Source organism: Corvus kubaryi, unplaced genomic scaffold, assembly GCF_017639235.1.
Source record: "Corvus kubaryi isolate FWS band 111438036 unplaced genomic scaffold, C.kubaryi_AGA036_p1.0 37308, whole genome shotgun sequence".
Lineage (NCBI taxonomy): Eukaryota > Metazoa > Chordata > Aves > Passeriformes > Corvidae > Corvus > Corvus kubaryi.
Window position 1 is genome coordinate 6,086,937 of NW_024581096.1, and position 24,069 is coordinate 6,111,005.

The 24,069-nt window shown below is 37.9% G+C and overlaps 1 protein-coding gene across 2 annotated transcripts in view; it reads left to right on the plus strand.

Moving 5' to 3' along the window:
- The window catches only part of PLPP1 (phospholipid phosphatase 1), a 62,315-nt gene that overhangs the window by 14,481 nt on the left and 23,765 nt on the right, over positions 1 to 24,069 (plus strand). Inside the window, exons 2-3 of one of the 2 annotated variants that reach the window (XM_042028346.1) lie at positions 1,850 to 2,004; positions 17,211 to 17,491. In XM_042028346.1, the coding sequence (XP_041884280.1) occupies positions 1,850 to 2,004; positions 17,211 to 17,491 (436 nt within the window). Of the gene's footprint in view, positions 1 to 1,849; positions 2,005 to 13,658; positions 13,811 to 17,210; positions 17,492 to 24,069 lie in introns of both variants that reach the window. The other variant, XM_042028347.1, reaches the window with a different exon arrangement.

Consider the following 24,069-nt stretch of genomic DNA (forward strand, 5'->3'; position numbering starts at 1 on the left):
GAAGGGCTGCAATTGTTTCATCTGCTTCTGTCTGTCACTTGTACTTGGTCAAGCTCTAGCTCTTTCCTCAGCCATTAAAGTGCAAGGAGAGAGACTTTTGAGATGTAGTTGATTCAATGGTGCACCATGCTACTTAATGAAAAACTTTGTGCTTAAAGTTGAATAAGCTTACTGCCATTTGTATTTTAGTTCACTTTTTCTATATGGGATGGTAAGCATCAGTAAGTGTGGACAGTTTTCATATCTCAGATGATTTGTGAAAAAAAACTTCTCTCTGCTCTGTAAGAGGATTTAAATTACTCCCAAACTGCTTTCTGTGGCCGTAGCAATTTTCTTAGAAGAGGAGTTGAAAGCTGGCGTGCTACCAACCATGTACAGTTTCAATATGCACTTTACAAGCCTTTGCACTGCAACTCAGCAGCCCAAAAAAGGGGCCAGCATTTATCACTCTGTTCCTACTGTTTCACTCTTGATGTCTTTTCTTCTAATGAGGTATATAGAAATAAGCTTACTTAAAACACCTTTAAGCTACTTACCTGGTAGTAAACAGATGTCACCAGAAATCAAGGCAGTCACTCAATCAAAGCAGTCATGTTAACTTCTTTGAAGTGTTTTTTGTTCTCAGTACAGCAGGTTGTTTATGTACTGATTAGTTGTTTCTGCTGCAGTAATTGTACTCACTGTCTAGTTTACCTATAGGGTGTCTATTTGCAGAATTGTATGCTACATGGATGTTGGGGAAAATGCACAGTTATTTGTCCTTTTTTACCATGTTTTAAAACAAAATCTACTTTTTGTTTTGTTTGGGGATTTAGCATTATGTAATTTAGCCACTTTAATCTATCGCTTGCTCAGCTGATCAAAGGAAAGGGGGAGAGTGGGCATGGTGTTATTTGGTTGAAGGCTGGACTTCATGATCTTGGAGGGCCTTTTCAACCTTACCGATTCTGTGAGAAAGTAGCGTAAAAACAAGTTTGGTTTCCTGAGGTTATTGCTCCTGCAAACGTGTATTCCGTGGCAGGTAGTTCTTACCAGAAATAAGTTAGACCTGAATATAATTGTCAGAAGTCTTGAAGACTTCTTTGGCATGACTGTCAGTATAGTGCAAGTTAACTTCTAGGAGAGGGAATTGGTAATATATCAGTGTGTAAATTCTGAGAGCTATAATTTGTACCCAGGTCTCAGATGCCATGTTAATAACTTGTATATTTTCATGCAGAAATCTTCCAAAGTGTACAAAAGCTGTGTAAGGTATAGTCTCATTACCTGGAGATGCAATCCATTCAAAGTGTCCATTGGTGTCCCTGCAGTTCTCTTGTTCCCATTACCTGCATGGAAACTACTTGCATGAAATCTTTTAACTCCCTGTGACAGAATCTGTGTGTATTTTTTGTCTTATCTGTAAACACTAGCCACATTATAGTGTATAGAACAAGGCTGGCAAATCAGATACAAGCCAAGGTCATGGGGTAGTGGCAAAGGGAGGGGGCATGAAAGACTGCCTGCCGTCTATAATCGTTTAGTCATGTGAGGGGTAAAGGCTTTTTCTTTAATGTAATCTTGGTGCAATGTGGTTCACTAGCAACTCACCTTACGGATGGAAGACTTTGAACTTTGTATTTTGTTTAACATCCGTACCTGATGAGGAATCTGAGTCTTTCTGAAGTAGTCTTCTAAAAGAGAAATGTCTATAAACAGGATTTGGTTTAAGTATGTGCATTGCATGATACTTAGGAAATTTGAGTTAGGCATGTTTGGTAGCTTCCTCCATGCATGTTTAGAAATGATTTTTTTTGATTTAACCACATGTATTTCTTGTTTTTGTTTTTTGTTTTGCTTCCCCCAACAGCTGGCTTACCCCTTGGTGTTCTAAACTTGGCCAAAATAAAACCGTATCAGAGAGGCTTTTTCTGTAATGATGACAACATCAAGTATCCGTTCCATGACAGTACCATCACATCCACTGTCCTCTACACAGTGGGGTTCACCCTGCCCATTTTCTCTGTAAGTAGCTAATATATAGGGAGCTTTGGTGATGGGAGTAAAATGTATGCCTTCCAAGAGCTCAGCACGGTAAATGAGTTAAAGACGAGTCTACATAGGTAAAATCCCATATATGTGTAGACATATGCATGTGAAAGGTGCTGTTGCTACTTTCTGTTTGCCCAGAAAATCTGGAACTATTCTCTAACTGCTAGTGTTGCTAATTTCATTTGTTTTAGGAGCAGAAAAAAAATTTGGACTAGGCTTTTATCACTGGAGAAGAAAAATATCTTCCAAAATGTTACAGAATGATTAGAATGGGTTAGTCCGGTAACTTAAACACTTTGTGATGTTAAAAGTTGGCACTGTAATGCAGTGCACATACCTATAACTGATCACTGTTGCTTCCAGGTACTTTCTTAAAAAATAAGTCTAATTTTGACTCAAAAGCTTTTTCTAGCTTAAAAGTAATGTGATTACTCTTTAAAGAAGAGTGGGATAAAATGGGATACAGAGACTGAAAATCTAATTGCTCGTAGAAAAGAGGCTCAGTGTTTTAAAGACCACATGATTTTGACAAAGAACAATTTAATTCTTTAGTAGGTTTTTCTAACGATATTTTAAGCCTGCTTGTATCCCAGTTTTTAGTAAGGTTTGAACTGACTTAGAGAATCAAAATATAACAGTGCAGAATAGTTTTGAATCTGAAACTACATCTTGTTTCTGCCTGCAGTACTTGACCAAGCCATATGAAAGATATGATATTATCTAACAAATGTATAAGCTGAATTAATTAGTAAGACATATATGAAATGGTTTAAGGATGGAAGGCAGTCATTTAAAACAAGTGAACAGCTACCTGCAGAACTTCTATGTATATTACTGTAGTTTTGCCTTTAGTGCTTATTTATTGAAGCTTCCATTAGACCTGTGCAATCAGTAGGAGGTTGACACAACAAGTTATCACTAGTATAGTTTCACTTTCAAGGAAAGTTTGTCACTTTGACAAGTACATATATCTTCAGCACACCTTTGGGAAAATTTATTTTCCAGTAGTTTCCTGTATACCTTGATAGATATGGGTACAGGTGAACTAACAATTGCAGCTCTCTGCACTTTCAGACCTTTAAAGAAATGTTCTAGTTGTAGTTCAATAATCTGTTGAATTGCTTGATATTTTTATTATCTTTCATTTGAAGTTGTTCCTGTAATATAAAGTCAATTGAGAGTGTGTTTTTTCCTGGCTCTAAAGCAATGGAGAAACATCTAACTTAGAGCTAATTCTGAACATTTAAAGAGTGGTTTGGACTATTAAAATTTTAGATAACCTTCGTGTAGTTAAAGTTACAGCTTTATAATTAGATGTGTCAGTAATTCCAGTCTATTGTGATATTTTTCTGCTATGATATTTTTGTAGGAGTCACACAGTGGATTTTCATTGCTTGTCTTTGTGCAGGGCCCTGGAGTTTATAATTGGAACAATCACTTCTGGTTTCCATGCTGAGAGGTTTAAAAAAAAAAAATTCTAGAGCACTTGTAGTTGTTAAAATACAGTCTAACCAGATCATTTGCTTTTCAGTCTGAACATCTTACAAACCTTAAAGCAACTGCTCAGTGTAGTTAACATGTTGACCTGGCTCTCTTAATCTCAATTTTAGATTTAGAGAGCTCTTTAGTCTCATGCAAGAGGTGAAAAATCTTCCATAGCTACTGAAAACTAAGGGCCAGAGTAAGCTGTACAGCTAGGGACTATGAGACAGGATATTACAATTTCCTGAATTGAAAGTGGGTTCCCAGTGAATGGTTTCTGTCTTCAAGATTGCCTTTATTCAAAATGGGCAGGGAAAGTTGATCAGTCTGGGAATCTGAATTCAGAATGTTTTTTGTTTGGTCTGACTCAATAGAGGCTTGAGACTTTCCAAGACAGTTTAAGTTTTTGGGCATAGTGTGTTCACTCAGTATCAACAGGAACACAGCTTGCTCATGAAAGGTTTTTGGGCAATAACTCTGATTATCCCGCATCTAGTAAAAATTGTTATCCTCACATGAGACTTTACTGAAAGGCACAGAATCCTCAATGAAGGAATTGACGATAAAAATTTCATCTAGAGTCTATAAATTGCACTTTTGTACAGACTTTTCTTCCCTAATGAGACTACCTCAAAGATGATGCCTGAGTGGTAGAACTCTTTTTATGCATATGCCCTTTGCTGCACTATGGGCCTGCTTGTCTTCAAAATGTAGTAAGAAATGGCCTGAACATCTTGTTGTATAATAATAATACTAAAAGATCTTGTTGAGACAGGCCTGTTATGGAATATAAAATAACTTCAAAGAGGGGAAAAAACCAACAAACAAAGCAACCCTCAAAAAACTCAAAACATACATAGATATTTTATTAAGTTTCTTATACATAAAAGAAACTAGGCTGCATGAACATGGATTTGTTTTTATGACATTTTCTGAAGATTTACAAGATGTGCTAGAAACTCAGGAATCTTAAAAAAAATTAGAAGAATGCTCTTAGGAATCATAATTCTCTTTGTAGCTCTGAACCCTTTCTGTTGCCATTGCCATGTTTAATCAGGAAATAAAATGTCTGAGAAATTAATGTTTATTCTTTTCCAAGTGCCTCTTCATAGTATAATGCTTCTCAGTTTTCCAAATTGTTCTCTTTGTCTGGATGGGAACCACAGTTTTTCTATGGGAATTTTTTGAGATTTAGAGTCAAACAAGACTTGATATTGGTCTAGAAGACTGAATCTCTCTAGGTGGCTAGGCCAGTGTCCAGAGCAAGAAAAGTGCACAGAGCAAGGAAAACCTCTCTGAAAGAAACACCCTTCTCATCAGAGGAACAGAGCAACAGAGCAACATGAGGGTTGTTACATTTTGTCTGCTCCGTGTTCTAGGTTTTCAACAGGATTTCTGTGGTTCCCTGCCAAGGCTTTGCCTGGCAGCTCTGTTCCAGAGCTGAATGCTCACGACCTGCTGGTAGGTTTCTATTACAAGATGGACTGATGTAGACAGAAGAGTTTAGATCTTCTAACGCAGCCAAAGTGCTGCACTGAGTTTCCGGGAAAAAAAGTAGTTCTCCACAACCTGTTGCTACCAAAACAAGTAATGCAAATGCTGATGTTCCTGACAGGGAAGTGTCTGTTAGTAAACAGTGTTTTGATTAAGTCACTTCTCTGGGATATGTGCTGCTGTTTGGAACATCTTTGAGAGAAAGGAACATGATGAGGCATATAGGACTTGATATCTCCTCCTTGAACAAATCCAAAAGATATTTAAGTGATCAGGTTACATTAATTTCAAAGTAGTTTAAACAACATCAAAAACAGGGCAAAATCAAAACATTCCTAGGTTTGGTTTGGCAAAATGTCCTCAGTATCATGATGACTTCCCAAAAGGGACCTAGGTAGCTTTGCTCCTGTGCCAGCTTTAACCTATTAAGCATTAGGCTTGGTGGTTTTGGGAATGTTTACTTAACACCGTGTATAATGATGTTCTGACTGAAGCTTTTCCCTCCTACAGATTAGCACAGTCGCACTTTGGAATCAATTTATTGATTTCTTTTATAGCAAAAGACACTGACCTTTAATGGCCTGTTTATGAAAGGGATGGGAAGGGAAACTTTTATTGACAGCAGCTATTAGATTGACCAACAAAAGTACTCACTGGGCTAGTTTTGTATGTCTTAATGGACAAATGTAGTTACTACTGTGATAGAGATTAATAAATCAGGGGACTAATGAAACCTGTTGAAGACTGTTGATTGGTAGATGTGCTCTTCACTTTTTCAGCAGTGTCAAAGCTTTATGACCCACTGTTAGTTTTCCAACTAATTGAAATTAAACCTGTTGTTTGACACTAGAGTGGGCTTCAAGTTAAATCTTAGGTTTCAGGTTACTTGTACGTGGTCTTATTATGCTCTCAGCAAGACTGCCTCTTATCTGTTAAACTTCTTGAAAAGGTGTTCATGTTTTATCTTTTTTTTGGTGTATTTATGGCATTGGAAACTTTTTTGGGCAATGCTGTTGAACTTCATAATCTGTCACAGGTTCTACTTGATACTAACTGTTCACCTTGTACTACTACAGGTTAGCATTATCTTTGAACCCAACGTTATTCTGAGGAATAAACAAAAATATATATATTTTGGTTCTCTTTTTAAAGCCAACATAGTAATAATAACCCATGGTTTTACTCTGTGAAGGGTTAATATGCAGGGTGATGCACTTTGGTGAGCTGTTGAATTGATGAGTAATTCCTGGCTGAGATCTGAGCAGTGGGGGACAGATGCTGAGAAGTAGCAGCATCCAGCTTTTGACTCTGCTTTTTTGACCTGTCCATGGTGTAGGTGTTCTGGTGGGCTTGGTTTGAGATCAGGTGAGGAAAGATCTGAGGAGCACCATTTGCCTCTGTTACTTGTACAAATCACTCTTACTAAGTGCAGCTGTAATTATTATTACACCTTTATTTGAGTAAATAAACTGTAGCAACTTGCTTGTTAGCCCTATGGACTTGGTACTGTACTTTCCTCAACCCTTCAAGTACCTTTCTTAATATAGTGATGGAGAGTGCACACAGTGTATGAAACTGAGTAAGACAGTTGGCATTGTGACTGTGGGAGGAACTCCAGACAAGGGCTTTTAAAATGCTAAGTGAAGTTTGGTCACAGCTATGAGAAAGCCAAGCAGTGACATTGGTATAAAGGAGTTTAAGTATTATTTAGTAGAGTATACAAAAGGGTAAAATGGAATAGGGAGAAATGTAGGTTGAGGGAGTTGCAGCTTATTTGGAGTATTGTAATTTAAGGAAAAAACCTAAACAGTCTATGGTGTAGATTTTTCTCAAGGCTGACACACAGTTACTAATAATGTGCTCTTGACATTCAGGACTTAGACCAGAGACTGGAGGGGGTATCAAAAAAGGGAAGCAACCACACTAGGAGCTGGAGACAAGGAACAGGGAAAGTAAAGCAGAGAGTGTTCCTTTTTGTACTAGCTCTTCTACTTCCCTTCATCTGGCTCACGTCATTGTGCCTCTTTCTGTTCTGTCTTGAGCAAGGAAATGTTCATGCAAAAAGCTGGTTTTTAACCCACCTTTTCAGGAGAAAGCTGAATGTCAAAAAATGGAACTATTGATCTTGGTGAACTGTGGTGTGATGGTTTATTTCTTGGTGCTCTCCTGAACTCTAACACTTATGAGAAATGGAAAGTAGCACTGTTCTTACACTGAGGAGAAGCCAAAGTCTTAACTTAATCTGCAAACAGCTTTGTGACACTATACCCAACCTTCACAGAATGTGAGCAGTAATATAAGCACAAAAGTTTTAAGCAAGCTTTTACAAAACGAATGTTTTTCCAGGCAGTAGTTCTAATGTTGTAATGAATAATGTGGATGTTTTTGCTGATGGAATTAGTAATGAAATATCTACAGCATATTTGGGGGAAATGTTAACTTCTACTTTCTATCTGAATTTCTGATGTAAAGAGACTTAAAGCTCAAAATATTACTTATGCTTTTTAAAAAATAAGTCTAGGAGTCACTTCTAGTTTAAAGCTACAGCAAAGAAGCACAAAAGTGGTGGCAGCTTTTTTTGAGGTGCTGGGAGAGAAGATAGCAAAATCTTTTAAACTTTGTTTTGTTTCTGAGCTCTGGAGAAAGATTGTTACTACCCACTACTTAAGCATAGGTGTTGAAACATACTACTTTGTCAGGAACATATCCACTGTTTTCTGGTGTCAGTCACATCTGTTCTTATCCTAATCCCTGTGATAAACCAGGAAGATGGAGAACTCAGGCTAAAACTTCATTTTTTTAGAAAATCTCATTATTAGATGTGTATATTCAAATGGTTACTTGAACCAAATCTTAAGAAAATGTCATGAGACCAGATAAAGAATCCTTAAATGAACAAATAATTTGCTTAACTGTGAGAAGTGAGCAGTAGAAGTAAGTGCCTCTTGTCCTTTGCAAGGAAGGAAGCTGTTAAGTAGAGCTCTCTGTGAGTCTATCCTGTTCAGTATAGTCACAAGTGCCCTGGAGGAGAGAAAGCATATGCAGTGAGGCAGCAAAGTAGGGAACTCAGAGCAATAAATACAAAAGATGACAGTAACATAGCTGGTGAAATACAGTGTGGATAAATGCCAAGTGATATCCTTCCTGAGGTGAGTGGGAAGGACAACTTGAGGGAGGTATATGATCTGATGTTCTCTCTCTTTGGAGTAGTAATGGTCAGCTTTAGTGGAGAGATCAACTTCATGCCCAGGGAAGAAACATAATCAAGATTAGAAATTTGGAAAGCAATAGGCCTGTTATGCAGGATATTTATTGAAAAAACGTAATGTAATCAGTCAGAAATCACTCCAGTTTGAGGAAATCTAATACATTATATTATATGAGTTGAACTTTTGGACAAGGGTATAGTGATTGTCTAAAATATGTCTTATCAGTTGAGCTACTTGTGTCTCTACTCTGTGTATTCTGACTGAAACATTTCAGAGCCTATATTTCTCCCTATATCTTTATTATCAACTCTGTAGTTCCTGGATTCTTGGTTCCTTGTTGGATCAGTATTGCTTTTTTTTCTAGTACCTACTGCATATGCACTTGGCTGATTTACAGCCTGACTGCTGAACTATGCAAAACCAAACTCTTGTTTTTGAGATATTGAAGAGTATATCCTAGCAGTCCCTCTCTGTTTGCACTTAAGACAGATTAATTAAAACTAAATGCATTCACCAATTCTGACTGAATACTGTTTCAGAAGAAAGTTCTTGTCGGATGGTTAGAAGTGTTAATGCCTTTGAAAAGACTTGTGTAATGGTCACACCATTATATTGATATACAACAATCACAGGAAGCAGACATTATTTTCCCCCTGCTATTTTTAACTGACAAGCTCCCAACTCAACAGAGTTGTTTAACCTCCAAATGCATGACTCTGAACTCATTACTGCACAAATCTCTGTATGTTCTGTTGCCTCAGTCTTTGAGTTGTTTTGCAGGCAGAACTGGCTGGCCTTGATCTTCCACTGTATCAAAGAATTGCCAGCTCTGTCAGCAGTACATCTTCTACTTACTCATTAAGGATGCATATGCACCATGTAACACCAGCTTGTTGGCTCTATCTTTGAGATTACCCTACAGGTGACCTCTTCCCAACCTTATAATTCCTCTTCACGTATGTGTTGTAATTTTCCCATTAGGCAATTTCTTCACTGTGTTACAATTGGCACAGAAGATGCTCCTCTACTGTCTCCACTTCTTACATAAAAGGAGTACTTAGACTCCCAAATTTCTTCTGCTTTCAGGGAAAACTGAGCCAAACTAATTCTCCATTTACTGTGCCAGACTCTGCCCTTGGAAATTGTAGCTTTTTTAGGAGCAAAATGGTTGTTTGTAGGATATTGTAGGACCTTTCTTTTAACTAGATGTGGTAATGTGACTGGCAGATGAGCAGGATTTCTTCTCACAGTCATCTGCTGTTGTCTTTGCTACTTTTTCTTGAGAAACTACTTTAGATTTTTATGTGAATAAATCTGTTGAAGTACACCACTTCCTATACTACAGTAAACATTTTTTCCTCAGTTGTATCTGTGAAATTAAAGACAGTGAGACTAGTGATAGTGGTACCATTATAAAGACAGGTATCATTCAGTATCTTCAGTCATATCCAGTCTTCCTGTATGTACCAGGAGCTTCCATGCTCAGGAAATTGCTGCTGTGATGCAAAAACTTGTTCCTCTCTTCTGAAATTGTGATATCTGTCAGGGTGAAAAAGTAACATGTCTATCACAACTATAGGGAAACCCTACGATTGTACTTGATATAGTAAGAAGCTTTCTCTTTATCACTTAGGACAGTTCTTCTGCTTGTTTGTTCTGCTTGCAGTAATGAAAAAATTGAACTATTTTTTCCTGTCCCTTTATTTTCTTACAGGGAGAGAAACTTTCACTGCAGAAAGTATTTAAACTCTATATTTGAAATAATTTTGATTTGATTTTAGAAATGAAAACACCTTGAAAACCCACAAAAGCAGACTTTGGTGATTTATTTAAAACAGAACAGAGCCCTCAGTATTGTGAGAAGGTTCTCTTACTGGCTTCACGTGCCAGAAACACTTGATGCCCCTCTGGTTTGACTTCTACTTTTGTCCTCTCTCTCACCAGTTAGTAATAGTGAAGTCAATCCATATGTGTTAAAAAGAAGTAAATTAAACCTGCTGTATGGAGCATGTCCTGAGGGATTAGGTATTGATGTTGGAGAGTACTTCAGCCAAAAAGATACCAAAAGCCCCTACTGGCATGGTTTTTCAGGCTAATGACTGCCGTGGATTGAGCAAGAAGTAAATTACAGATGTTGTAGTTCTGTGACTTCAGTTTACAGTTTAACTGTGTTAAGTTAATCTGATCAATTTTACTGTAATCTGTTTTTTAGAAATTAAAACTTTTCTCACAGACTTTCATGGAGCCTGTATCCTTTCAAAAATGAAAGGTGCTGAGAACAGCAGTAAGATAAATGACTGGTGGAATTACTTCTTGACTCTGTTGTGCAGTTGGGGGAAACTGAAGAAACCCTTGTTACATTTCCTATATAAGGTTTATTAACAGTATTGTATTTCAGTGCGTAGCTCTTCCAATTGATAGTTACTTAATGGCAACTTAATGGTTACCACGTAGATACCTAGGACTTCTAAAACTCAAAGTAAAGGAGGTGGAAAGAAATTATGAAAGAAGACAGTAACTTTATTTTAGCTGTTCATACTTGCTTACAAAGCAAAACAAAAACATTGAGTTCTTTGGTATTTTGTTTGCATGATCTGGATACAGGAAGGTGCAATTACAGGCTAATTACATCATAATCTCAATATTGCTGAAGAGTGAGCACACACTTGAAGCAGCTTCACTCAGCATGGAAGAGCACAGATCCTCACTGCATGAGGGACTTCATTCCTATGATCCACACAGCACTGCTTTTTATTTCTGATTTAGTAGCTGGAAATTACGTTAAAAAAAGCTGCCCCCTGAATAACCCCATTGTTCTGAAAATTTTTGATCTCTCACCTTGAGACGCTGAAACATCCAGGTGTGGGTAGGAGGAAATGAGGAGTAAGGTACCATGACACCATTATTCACAGAGCAGGCCTTTAAAAAGGGTGATGCAGAGCTAGTGATTTGATGTCAGTGACACTGTCAAGCTATAACCACAGGTGTTTGTGGCACTGTGCTGAAGCTGTGATAAGGTTTTTTTGGGCTGAACATAGTTTTGTGAACAACTGCTTTACCATGATAATCAGAACTACCAACTCTAAAGAAGTAACCATGTAAGTAATTAAGAAACTCTGATCCGTATATGTCTTAACTCTCTATATTTGGAGGTCCAAACAATATATTTTTCTCAAATACTCAGTCTTGAATGTTGATGTTAGCATGTGTGCAGGGTGAATGATGAAGTTTTCATTCCATACATATTTTGTAGTAATAAGTGGTGTTGGAAACACCATGACATTATGTTGACAGGTCACCTTCCCTCACCATGGCTGTATATGCTTCTGCCTCATCCCTGACACAAGTCAGCTAAATACGAAACAATTGATCGTGTATCATGACATCTGTCACAATACCAACACAAGGGGAGGGAAAAAAATGAGGTCTGGGCTGCAGTGTTTTTTAAAATCCTGATATTCTTCCTGTTAAGAGAAAGGGAGAGGAATTTTTTCCTAGTGGGAAAGGCAGTGTTTTTGCACTGTACTGTAGAGTCCAGCTCGTGGGCTCTGTGCTGGCTGGTATCTGAATAGTGCAGTGTTTTGGTGAGGCTCTGGCTTGGCTCTTAGCCCATCCTGCTGTCCTTCTGCTTTGTTGGTGTGCTTGGATGGCTTCCAGAGCTGTGTCATTGTAGTCCTGCTGGCATGGAATTGGAAACAACCCCTCTTGACAGTGACAGTGGTCTTTTTCTGCCACTTTTGGAGGGGAGGTTTTGCATGCTATTGGTTTCATGACTACAGCAATACAGAAGGTACGTGGTTCCTTGCAACAGACTTAGCTAGAATTCATGGGTCCACATGATATATCTATAACTGCCTGATCAAGGAATAAGGTTGTGTCATTCGCCAGAGTTCACTTCAAGGAAATTTTCACCTTTTGAGCTATTAGTTTATTTGCTCTTTTATTTTCAAACTGAAGTATTCTTTTAAGCACTTTAGGGTATGCAGAACAAAACTGATAGCAAATTGTTGATGAAAACCCAGTTGTATCTCTTGTGATGGTCCCCAGGAGTCTGGCTGAGGACTTCATGGGTGTAGGTAAAGAGGGAAGAGGATTGGAAAGGATCCTAGGTCTTTTTGCTTCCCTTTCTTAGTGGTTCTCCTGAGACTTGGTTGGTATCCTATTTTATTCACTTTTTCTCCTGTTCTTCACATCTTTACTTTTACATGTATGTGCTTATTTGGGGCTAGCTGTGTATCTGGAAAGGAAGAGGTAGGCTATGCCTTGGCAGAGAGGTCTTGAGGAGAGACCTGAGACTACAGCAAAATCTACTTCTGCTGGGAAGGAAGGATGGAGACTGTTTCTATCTTTGCAGTCCCTTACTGTTGGATGGGAGTGTCTCCCCAGATAATTTCTGTTGTGTAACTTTAAAGGAATATGCATTTTATGTGCAACACAGCTGAATTTTGACATTAAGTCAAGGGCTTTTGTGCTACTGGGCTCTACATGCCTAGGCTAAAGAAAATTATTTATTGTTTGGTTAAGCATTCTTTGTAGTCCCCCACTTCTTGTTTTCCATACAGCCATTTCTTTCTGAGAGTATTCACCCCTGTACACAAACAGATTGTGTGGATGCTGTATGTGTGTTAAGGATGGAGGAACAGGTTTTAGAAATGTGATTCTATTAGTTTGTGGTGACTTGCATCCTATTTTGAGTTTTTAAAAAAAACCTTTGCTGTTCAAATGACTAGTTTTGGTTTGTTTTGGGTATCTTGATGTGCAATAGTGTGCAGCTATTGTGCACCTTAGTATTGTGTCTTGCTGGTATTAGATTGAGCCAAAGGCATCCTCTTTGGTGGAAGAGGTGAGGAGAAAATCTCCATGCCATGAGGCTGTAGGGCTTGTGCAGTGACCATGTTGTTCTAGGAAGCTATCCGGTGTGTGAGGAAGTGAGGGTATTGCATGCATGTGTAATTTCCTTTTCTCCATATTCCCAAAAGCTCCCTCTGCACTTGCACTCCGTGAAAAGCACCTCTTTTTCTGCTTTCATGAAATGCAATTTATGCTCTTCTGACTTGTAAAGCTGTCCAGAGAAGGTGTACAGGGGCAACTGGTGCTCACTGGAATATAAAGAAATATTTGATAATTGTGCCAGTAGCAGCAGATTGAGCACCTCAGTGGTTGTCACTGAACTATTTACTCAGTCACAGTTTTGGCATGCTTCCACACTTCAAGTGCCACAAACATGGAGATGAGAAGAATCCTGCCCTGCTTTCCTTCATTCAGCAATCCTTCCTGGAAGCTAAAAAGTCAAGGCAGTAGGCATTGGCCAAGAGAAGTGCATAACCTTCTAACTTCCTGCATGCCCATTCCTCTTTATGCACTTCTTTTTGGAAATGCGGGGGTATAATCATCACCACTTTGTTTTGCTTTTGTAATGTATTTTGTATTCCTTTTTGCCAGCTGGCTTGCCCTTTGCAATTCTCAGTTCACGACGTATCCCCTTCCAGAGAGGCGTTTTCTGTAGTGATGAATCCATCCGGTATCCATACAAAGAGGACACCATTTCTTATAAGTTGTTAGCAGGAATAATTATTCCTTTCAGTGTAATTGTTGTAAGTTAAACTTTTCTTCATTGCTTTTGATTTCAGTGGGGGTGGGAGAGAGGGAGGAGGGCGATATATTAATATATATAGACTTACAAAACTATATTCTGTAAGATTTCTCAACCTTAAAATAATGTCCTTAGGGCAGGTGCTAAAGAAGTAGAAATGATGGTCTGGCAAGTGTAACTAAAACGTTTTCTTTAACTGAGGTCAAACAGCTAGAATTACAGAACAGAAGAAGAATGCCTTTGAACCTTAGAACTATGGTGGCTTAATTCTATACTTAGAGAGAGAAAAACTTCTTAGCATATTTGTTGAAAATAGCACTAATGTATTGGAAGTGACTGTCTTAAGTCTTTTTATTTTAGGACCTGCTACTTTCAGAGTATCAGTGTGCATGACCTATTAAGTCAGCATTTTTTTATCTGCCACAAAATCTTCGGGAATACTTCTGTGTGTGGAAGTGTAACAACAGCCTATTTAAGAGAAAGATTGACTTCCAGTCAGATGTTACCAAAAACAAAAATAGAATAAAAAGACTAAGTAGGTGTGGAGTTTTCCCCTGGATATTTCCCTGAAGGTCAGGATAAAGCTCTGGGCCCATTTGTATTTAAATTACTGCACGGGCTCACTTTCATACTGCACCTAACCTGGCTGAAAAACAGGGTACTTTTCATCTTTCCTCTTTGTCATACCAGATCAGTGAGCTGGACAGGTTGTCTCTGTGACTGTCAATTTGGGATCTCTCTCTTACCACAGCTCCTAGCTCAGCTGAACTGTCTCAAGCATGTAGTGACTCTCTATCCCTAATACTTAATTGTATGCTGTCAACTGAGCTAACCTAATAGCTTGCTATGTATGGACAAAAGTTGAGGTCCCACTATTACACTGTCTGTTGCCGCCTCTTGTGGCTTGTCTGAGCCATGATCAGCTAGTGAAAATTCCGTAGCCTGGCAGAAAACAGCAGCTTTCCTTGACTACATATGGAGTACAAATGGCTTCTAGAAGGATATGGGGGCAAAAAGTAGCTGGGACATGCCCTCATGAGTAGAGGGGACAGTTGGACCTCTTCAGTTAACCATTTCATGTCCTAAGTCTGATAGGACTGCACTTCAGTTCCTACAAAGGCCCTTCAACAGGGCCCTCAAGATCCCTGTCCAGATGTGCTAAAAAGCTTCAGCCTCCACTGATGGTTCTGTTGAGTGGCATCCAAGCTCATCAGAGCCACACTTTGAACAGAGTTAAAACTTTCTTATGCCAAATAAGATTTTTAGGCATATAAATATTTATCCAAGTATATTTAGGAGCCAGAAATGAAAATGGCTGAATTTTAGCACAGCTAAATGTAATCCTCAGTATTGACCAGCTGTTTCTTTGGGCTAATGGGTTTAAGCCAGGAGGAATATTATGATAATCAAACTCTGCGTTGCGCAGGGACTGCATGGATATTTATCTAGGTTCCAACATAAAGGTCAACTTGCAGCTCATGTTTGCTCTTGAGTGGAATTTTTTTTTTGCAGTGTAGAAATATGTTCTGAGAATTGAAACCATGACTTGCCTGGTTTCCCTCTTTTTGGAAAAGCTATTTCAAAATCTTACGGAAATGCTTCTGAAGCACATGAAATTTTTTGGGGGGGAGGGGTTGTGTGTTCTGTTAAATGGCAAGTGGTTTATGCTAAAGATCCTGCCTTTAAGATAAGACTTTTTTTTTTCCACCCTGTTACTACCTTTGGTAGTCAGTATTACCTGAGACCATCAGTGCTGGCTCACAACTGAAGTCCATATAGCTTATCTAATTTCTAGAGCAGTTAAAACAGTTGAGGGAGGAGGAACAAAACAGAGCATGGAAAGATTGATGTTTTGCCCTCAGTACTTGGCTACTGCCCGTTTGCAGCTCAGGAACTTCCTGAGTCAGAAAAGGCTCCACTGAATATAGTTTTTTAATGGATGTATTCCCTTTGAATTAATCCAATCTCCATTTGAGCCTGTATGAATATTTAGCAAATGAAGTTTCTTTTGCAACATCAAGGACCATCTTTTAGTTGGGAAACCAGGCTTTTCTGTCAAGATTGCTTCATAGTCAGATGGTAAAAGCAAATATTGGTGTCCTTTACTCAATGCTTAGTCAGATTATTGAAGATGAACATTCTTTGATGTCTGTCCAGTGTAGTAATTGCATAGACATCAACTAATTTTTTGTTGCCTCAACTGAGATAAGTGACCTTCTTGCAGGTTTTGCAGCAATGTTCTTTGAAAGGGATTCATTATTTACCCATGTCTATTTGTGCTCAACCATCTTCCTTAAGAGGTTACTTTCTGGATTAGGTGTCTATGTACTTTACTGAAGACTTTCTCAGCTTTAGTGCATGTTCTGGTATTTCTCTGCTTCAGTCCATGTTTGGGTATGGTGGAGGCTGTAAAACTAAAGTGTCACACATCTGATGGTATTGTCTGTTAGCCTTCATGTGCGAAGCCTCTGACAAGCTGTCACTGGGTGGCAGTGTCTAAGTAATGGCTTCATTCACCAAAGTTCTGGTTTGCTGAGATTGGGGACCTGGCACTCTCAAGTGACAGATGGAGCCATAATTTTAATTTTTACATGATTTTTCAAGATAACTTTACATATATATGTCCAGTCCCCCACACATCTGATTATCTATATGAATTGATCTTTTCTGTACAGAATGGGACCATCTGGTTCAATATCCAAATTATCTGGAGTGAAGTTCTGTATTTGGCATAAGGAAATACTTTCTGCAAAAGATGAAGTTGCAAGAAAACAAAATTAGATCTGCTTTCTTGTCAACACTTGATACTTGTACCTTGGACATGTAGGGTGAAAAATCCTTAGAAAGACCTCCCTGTCTTCCCTACTCTCATTAGTTTTCTTTTTTCCCCGAAGGATTTAGTTTTCATGAGGAATAGGGAATTCCTTTGTTAAAATATATGGCCTTTCAGATCTGAATATGAAGTCTCAACCCTTCAGAATAGTTTCTGGCTTCATGAAAAACCTAACAAGCTTAGAAAAATTTTGCTCAGTAGAAGTTAGTTGAAGAAGACTCAATGTAAAATGAAGTTATACAGGAGAAAATGTTTCTAGTTAGGGCCATGCCAAGTAGTATCGTTAAATGTTATTCTGAGAAGGCTTTGTTTTAATAAGTATTCTGAAAATAATATGATTAAATTCAGCATGAAGTAGGGTAAAGTAAAAGGGTGTTTCTCTTCTGTGTGAAAGTGTTTATAATGTTTGGACATGGTTACTGCTGACTCTTGGAGAACTTAAATTTGCAGCTTAATGTTTATAAAAAACTAATTTCTGAAACTGTATGTCTGAGTATTAACAAGAATAGTGTGATATTTTTCTTTTAAAATTATTATCTTTAACTTGTTGTCCTTATTTCTCTTTCAGATAATCCTAGGAGAGACTCTCTCAGTCTTCTATAATAATTTGCACTCAAATTCATTTGTCAGAAATAACTACATAGCCACTATTTACAAAGCCATTGGGACCTTCATTTTTGGGGCAGCTGCTAGCCAGTCGTTGACAGACATTGCCAAGTACTCCATAGGTAGACTGCGTCCTCACTTCATTGCTGTGTGCCAGCCTGACTGGACACGGATCAACTGCAGCCTGGGCTACATTGAGAACTTCACTTGTCATGGAGACAAAGCAAAAATCAGTGAGGGAAGGTGAGTATGACTGACCTTGTACACTTGGTTGTGTAACATGTTTGTTAACTTGGGACAATGAGTTTGGTAATGGTGCTGCAGGTTTTGTGCTTCTCCTAGAATAAATTTATTGTAATTTTAAACACTAAACCCTGTCTAGACAGTGGGGGTTTTTTCCCAATTTGTGAATGCCTAAGTGTGTGTTTGTTTCTGCTTCTTTAGAAAATGTGATTGATTGTCTTTTTTTTTTTTCAGTTTCAATTGGCTTTTATTCGTGTTTCTAAAATGTCTGCATCCCAATGAAGCGAACAATTTGAAATCTACTGTATAGATTGGATGTAGAATAGCAAAGGAAGTGTTTTCACCTTGGAATGAAAGTGATAAAAACTGCACATCTATATAAATATATGCAGGACTATTAAGAAAATTACTCTATTCGTTTTTCTCACTATTAAGAAGTTTTTAATCTTAAATACTTATCTGCCAGTTCAATTGCAGCAATATACTGTGGAAACAAGAATAAAGCATCTGACACTTCAAACTTCAGTCGTTGTGCCATAAACACTGTTTTGAGTGCTATTGGAAATATTAGAAGTATGTTCAGAATAATTTGAGTTGCTGGAGCTTTCTGCAACCTTACCTTTATATAGACTCCTTGCCATTCTTTTTCCAGACATTCCATATGCCCTCTTAGTTAGAACTTCTCTCTTAGTGTAGTTTTTAAGTAGATGTGTGTAGTTTTGCTCACTGTCCTCTGTGTTCCTTGACTCTTCTGGCACGTGTTCCCTATAATTTTCCAGTAGCATGTATGGTATTTTTCAGTAGCCATAGGAAAACGCTGTTGAAATGTGAATGGCTGTTGATGGTAGAGGAGCAAGTGCATGGATAGGCAGTAGAATAGTACGCTGGGTATGTGTGACAAGAGATTGGTGGCAGGGAATACAGGAGTGGCTTCTTTGAGAAGCTGCTGTGTCCCACAGAGCCAGTACCAGCCAGCTCCAACTCTTTAGTTTAACTTCTTCATGAGTCTAAAAATGTTTCTTAAGTGTAAAGAGGGGCATGGAGAAAATTTGAATTGGTCGTGATGACTGAAATGGTCCTGAAATAATCTTTCTGGGTTTCGGGGATGCTGAAAAACAAGAGTTAGCATATGCTTAAACAAAAAAATTTTTCTTGTACGAGAATAGTATGGGGGAGCAATGACGTAGTGATCACTTACCTTGTATTCTTCCCTGTGCTTTGACATCTCAGACTTCTGTATTGGAAGCAAGATTTGTTTGTCATCTCTTAACTGATCAGCTGTTAGGTTTGTATTTCCAGCAACTGTGGTGTTCCCCTTTTCTGTTGCTACTGTTTCCCCTAGAGAGTGATGTGAGAGGGCTCTCCTGTTTGGTCAGAGGTTGCCTTGAAATATTCACTTGAGTGTGAGCTCGCTTGTGGGGCTTATGCTCTCAACTGAGGTTTTGCATGCACAGGAAGATGTAAACCAAAAGCTAGTGAGTGGTCAAAGAAGTGTAGGATAGATTAAAGTGGGACATTGTCCTGTAGAGGTGTATGACCTGGATGCAGTAATCCAGTAAATCTTTCAGGGTTTCCTACGGAAACTTTCAGTGATCTTGGGTCATGTGCCCACACAGAAGCCATATGCCTGAAGGCATTAACCTTTCAGTTAATAGCCCAGTAAGAGGAGAGTGGTGGATTGCAGGGAGTTTTTTCTGGGAAGCTGGAAGAGGTCAGTAGTCTCTCAAGATGTAATCCAGAGATGAATTTCTATATCAGTTGACAAAATTATTAGTGGCAAATCTACTACCATCTACTCTAATTTGCATAGATTAAATAGGCAGGTAGAAATGCAAAGAGAATGAAAACAGAACAATCATAGTGTTGCATGTAAAATCATATGTTCTGAACTGAACCTATTATTCCTGTATACTAGTAAAACTTGAGGTTGCATTTGAATATTTTTAAAGATTCATGCTTGAATGTACAGTCAGAAAGACAAATCTATTTTTTTTATTATTTCATTGAAAATAATGAGAACAATGTAAAAATCCATTGTGTGCTTCCATTATTCATATTGTATTTTCTGATTAGTTATCTCCTCCCTTCTCATTTCTTCTTACAATTTTTTACTAATCAAAAGCATAAAATAGTTTTGGTATGGAGCATCCCTGAGTACATCAGACTTCTTGTTTTGAAATAGAGTAAGAGTGTGTATGTGGAAGAGATGGATGTAAGGTGGAAGTTTCTAAAGGATACTTTGGAAGTGGTAGAGCAATTAGGTAATCAATCAGTGTTTCTATTTCCTCCTTAACAGTAAAACTGGAAGGGGAAACATTTGAAGTAGTTTATTTTTTCCCACATGAAGATTAAGGAGTAAGCTGTGTAAGTTCTTTATAGTACTGGAATATGTAAGTTTGGTTCAAAATGGGTTCAAAACACCATTTGCAGGAACTTCTAGAAGACTAACCTCAAGAAAACAACCTGTGTTTCTAGAAGCCTGTAAGTTTTATGGTTGGAGGCAAACATATTGCATATTATGTTCCAGTACTGTTTTATGTAAATCTGATGTTTCCAATTCTTTGCATATGTCTACTCTGTTATAACATGGGGGCATGAGAGAAAGATAGTAACTAGTTTTTACTGTACAGTGGCAAGAACAGTATTACAGTACATGCATGCTTTATCAGGAATATAGACCAATGGATTTAGGATTGATTGTCTAAATGAGTAAAGTGCCCATGAGTTATGGTTAGTTTCAGTAAGGTTTCACTTCTTAACCTGAGGTTAATAAGACAGGTCTTGCTGACTGAAGCATTTCATTTGCTGTATATCGTGCTGAAAGCAGTCCTCCTCAGTTTTAAATGCCTTAGGTTCTCTTTGACAACTTTTATAGTATGTTTGCACTTCCATTACTGGTGGCTCAGCAAAGCAGAGGATCACAAGCACAGTTGTGTGCTTAGTAAATCTTTCATATTTGTTGAAAGATGCATGTAAGAGTTGGCACATATACATCCAAGTTTGTCGCACTTGCAGATCTCTAAAGTATGCATGCAATTCGCTGGTTATATAAAAAATTGCTAGTTAAATATTAACATTATAAACTACTTTTTTTCTGTACCTCTTTGTAAGGCAATCCTTTCTTCAGGCAGTGTTTGGCATTTATTTTAAGTTAGACACAGAATCTTAGAATGAGCTACTCAATGGCATTTCGCTGAGGTGAATGACTTGTACAGAAGTGCCATCACAAGCTTTTATGGAGTTGTTGCTAGGTTTGATGTCAGCTAGTTTTGTGTAGAGCTGTGCAGTATTCCTTCCCTCTGAATAAATATTAAGAGTAGTAACTCAATAAAGATGCCTGACCTGGCTTGTTTTAGTTTCAGAAAAGTAAATTTGATATAGAAGCACAAGTTTAGTGCCTGTGAATGAGGAGAGATCAAAGTCATGGTGTTCTCTTGTCACTGGTGCTTGCAATTAGCATGTCACTTTTAGTGTACTAGTATGTACTTTACTGTTGCTGAATTGCCTTTAAGGTACTTTTCTAAGCACCTATAAAGATAATGACTAGTCAGTTGGCTGTTTTCCCTTTCAAATAAGCAAAGCAGGACTCAGTAAAATAGGTAGGTGTGCCAGGCTATAACCCTGATAAAGTGGGGGTGTGAGTGAGCAGTGCAGCTTCCATTTCTGCACATCTTCCTTTTCTTCTGGCTTTCCATTGCGTACCTTTGCCTGGCTTTGGGTGGGTTGGCAAAGTACCCAAATTCCTCAAGGAGAAGTAAGCAGATAGGACAGATGATGGCTTCTCCATTTGTTATTGGTAGCTAAGGCATGTTTCCCAAACCTGTCTGCTCTAACCAGTTCATGGCAGATTGTTCATACATCCTGTTATCTTTCCTGCATCCAAAAGACTGAACAGAAACCACAGATGTTCAGCAGCAGCAGCTCTGAATTAGTATTTCAGTGTTCCTCTGGTGAGTGTACTTTGCTGTAGTTGCTGGTGGTCTGAAATGAGTATTTAAACAGTGAGGCTTGAGTGTCCAGTAGAGTAACAAAGGAGAACATCAAGTGCTGCTCTTTTCCTTTAGTATATGAACACTTGACTGCCCTGGAATAGACTTATTTTTTAGCATCTGGCAGAGGGGAAAAAAGACAACTTTATAAGGTATTTGTTCAGATAAGCTGAAATATATTGTGCTTCAAGATTTCAGTGGTGACAGTGTGCCTTCCGGCTTTGTCATTGGGATGTACCAAACCATGGTGTGGCAGTACTAACTGGTGGCTCCCAACTCATTTTGGCAAACAGGAATTGCGAATTCAACATTGGTTGCCTTTGTGTAGACAAGCATTTGTAATCTCTAGGAAGTAGGATCTGGAATCCGGAGGACACACTTGACGAGACCAGCCTGAACCTGGTAAAGGTCAGTGTTAGTTGTCATCTTAAGCAAAGGAGTATTTCCTATTGGTTGTAAAATCTGATCTCAAAAAAAAGTAAATGTGATTTAAATAAAAGTTCTGTCAATTTTTTTTTTTTTTTGAGGAGGGTGAGAACTTAGTAATAATGGTAGGTGTTTCTTTCCAGTTTCATAAAGTTCTTTCTACAAGCAAATAAAAACTAAAACAAAATCAAACACAACTCCCTAAGCCTTCCCAGCAAAAAAGCCAGTCAAAGTTGAACAAAAATTCTACAAAACCAACGAAGAACACCAAAACCAAACTTCTGGTTTAAGTAAGACTAATTCAAATATTCTTTCAATCACACGCAACATAAGTGTTATGTGTGACTGAAACACAAACAATGTAGCAGGTGCTACATAAAGCTTACAGTATTTTTAGAACTCAGTTTAGGATTGTGCTGTCACTTTGGGTTGTGTATGTATATATATAATTTTATAAACTTGGCAGCACAAGCTGCACATTTAAAGCCTTGTGTAAAGGTCAGGTGTATTGAATATGATACTATTTAAACTTATATTTTATCCACAAAATGTTAAAAATAAGTGTTGTAGCATGAAGTATGCTATACTCTTACTCAGTGTCTGCTGAATAATTTCACAGGGACAGTAATATACTAGGGTATAATAACATTTTTCACTCATGCAAATGATGCCTTCCTAGAACTTCAAAGCTTTAAAGCATACTTCTTTTCATTTTCTGGATTTAAAATAATTTCCTGAAGTAATAATGTAGGAAAAATAAGTTTACAGTGTCTGTATTCAGTAAGGAATGAGACACAGAAATTTGCTAATGCTGTGCTGAACTTACAACCCTTGAAAGCAAAAGGCTTTTATTTAACATGTTCTTCTTCTTGCATGTTCAGTGTACCTGATTTTCTGTTGTGCCATAGTGGGTATGTAGGTCTCAAACAGTTTAACTGGGACAAATCCTAACTTACTTAGTGAATACAAGTTTAATAATAAATCAGATACCTGGTAATTGGGTTATAAAGCTATTCTTCATAGTTTTGTATTAACGTGAAGTACATATTTTTATACCAGTGATGGTGAAAACTATTTTTAAAATAACTTTAAAAAATGTCACTGGAAAAAGGATTAAATAATTTCAGAAAATAAATATGCTGGCTTCTCTTGCTTCTCATAAAATATCATTTTCTACCCTTTTGAGTATAGCTTTTGAGTCACCTTGCCCCCATTATTATTAATGTCCCCATCATCTTTAAGACTGTGGAGATCTTGTTACAGTGACTGACAAGAATGGGTTAAATATTTCATTAATGTGGAGGTAGCTGTTTCAACAAAGCCCTGTGAATACTGATCCATTTTTTTAACCATCTGAGGGACACCCTGGCTCCTTCACATGGCTGTTAAAAGGTATCTAGACAGCCTCATTATGGCATCATCTGCCTCCTTCAGCACCACTGGATGCATGTCTCATGGACTCATGGGCTTGTCTGGCTTTTACATAATCATGGTAAGATCTTCGGTGGCTGGATGGTGACTCTCATCTCTGAATTGTACAACTAAGCATGAAGACCTGGGAGGCTGAAAAGATCTTTCTACTTCCTGACCTTCTTTAACACATTCGCATTTTGTTTTTATGCTTCTCCAGCTGCACCTTGTGATGAGTTAAAGGAGAAGGGTCAACATATGGTTTAATTTATTGAAACCTTCAATTCACTAACTTCTACTCTGAAGTTTATTTATTGAGCTCTCATTTAAGGTACAGATTTGGAGGCATTCCTGTCTCTTAAAACACGTACTGTTGAGGTATTGCTGTCTTGTTTTGGTTTTTCTTTTGAGATGCAAATATGAGGACTTTCTGTTACATTCATATATAAGATCTGGGTTTTTATAATTGCCAGATGTCCGTCCCTTTGTGATGGAATTTTACTGTGCTTTTGGACTGCAATTGAAAAATCTGGTTTGAATTTCAAACCTGGGTAATTGTTGGGTCCAGCTTTTGGGATTTTTAAAAAAAACAATAAAACTTAGTCTTCAGGAATGCAATTCCAAACCTTATTTCACATTTTTGAAACTGAAATATTGGTACTAGTTCCATAACAATGCAGTTTCAGTGTTGTATGAAGAGACAGTTCAGGTTTCTGTTTCTGAAAGTGGAGGGGGCAGTATTCATTAGAGGAA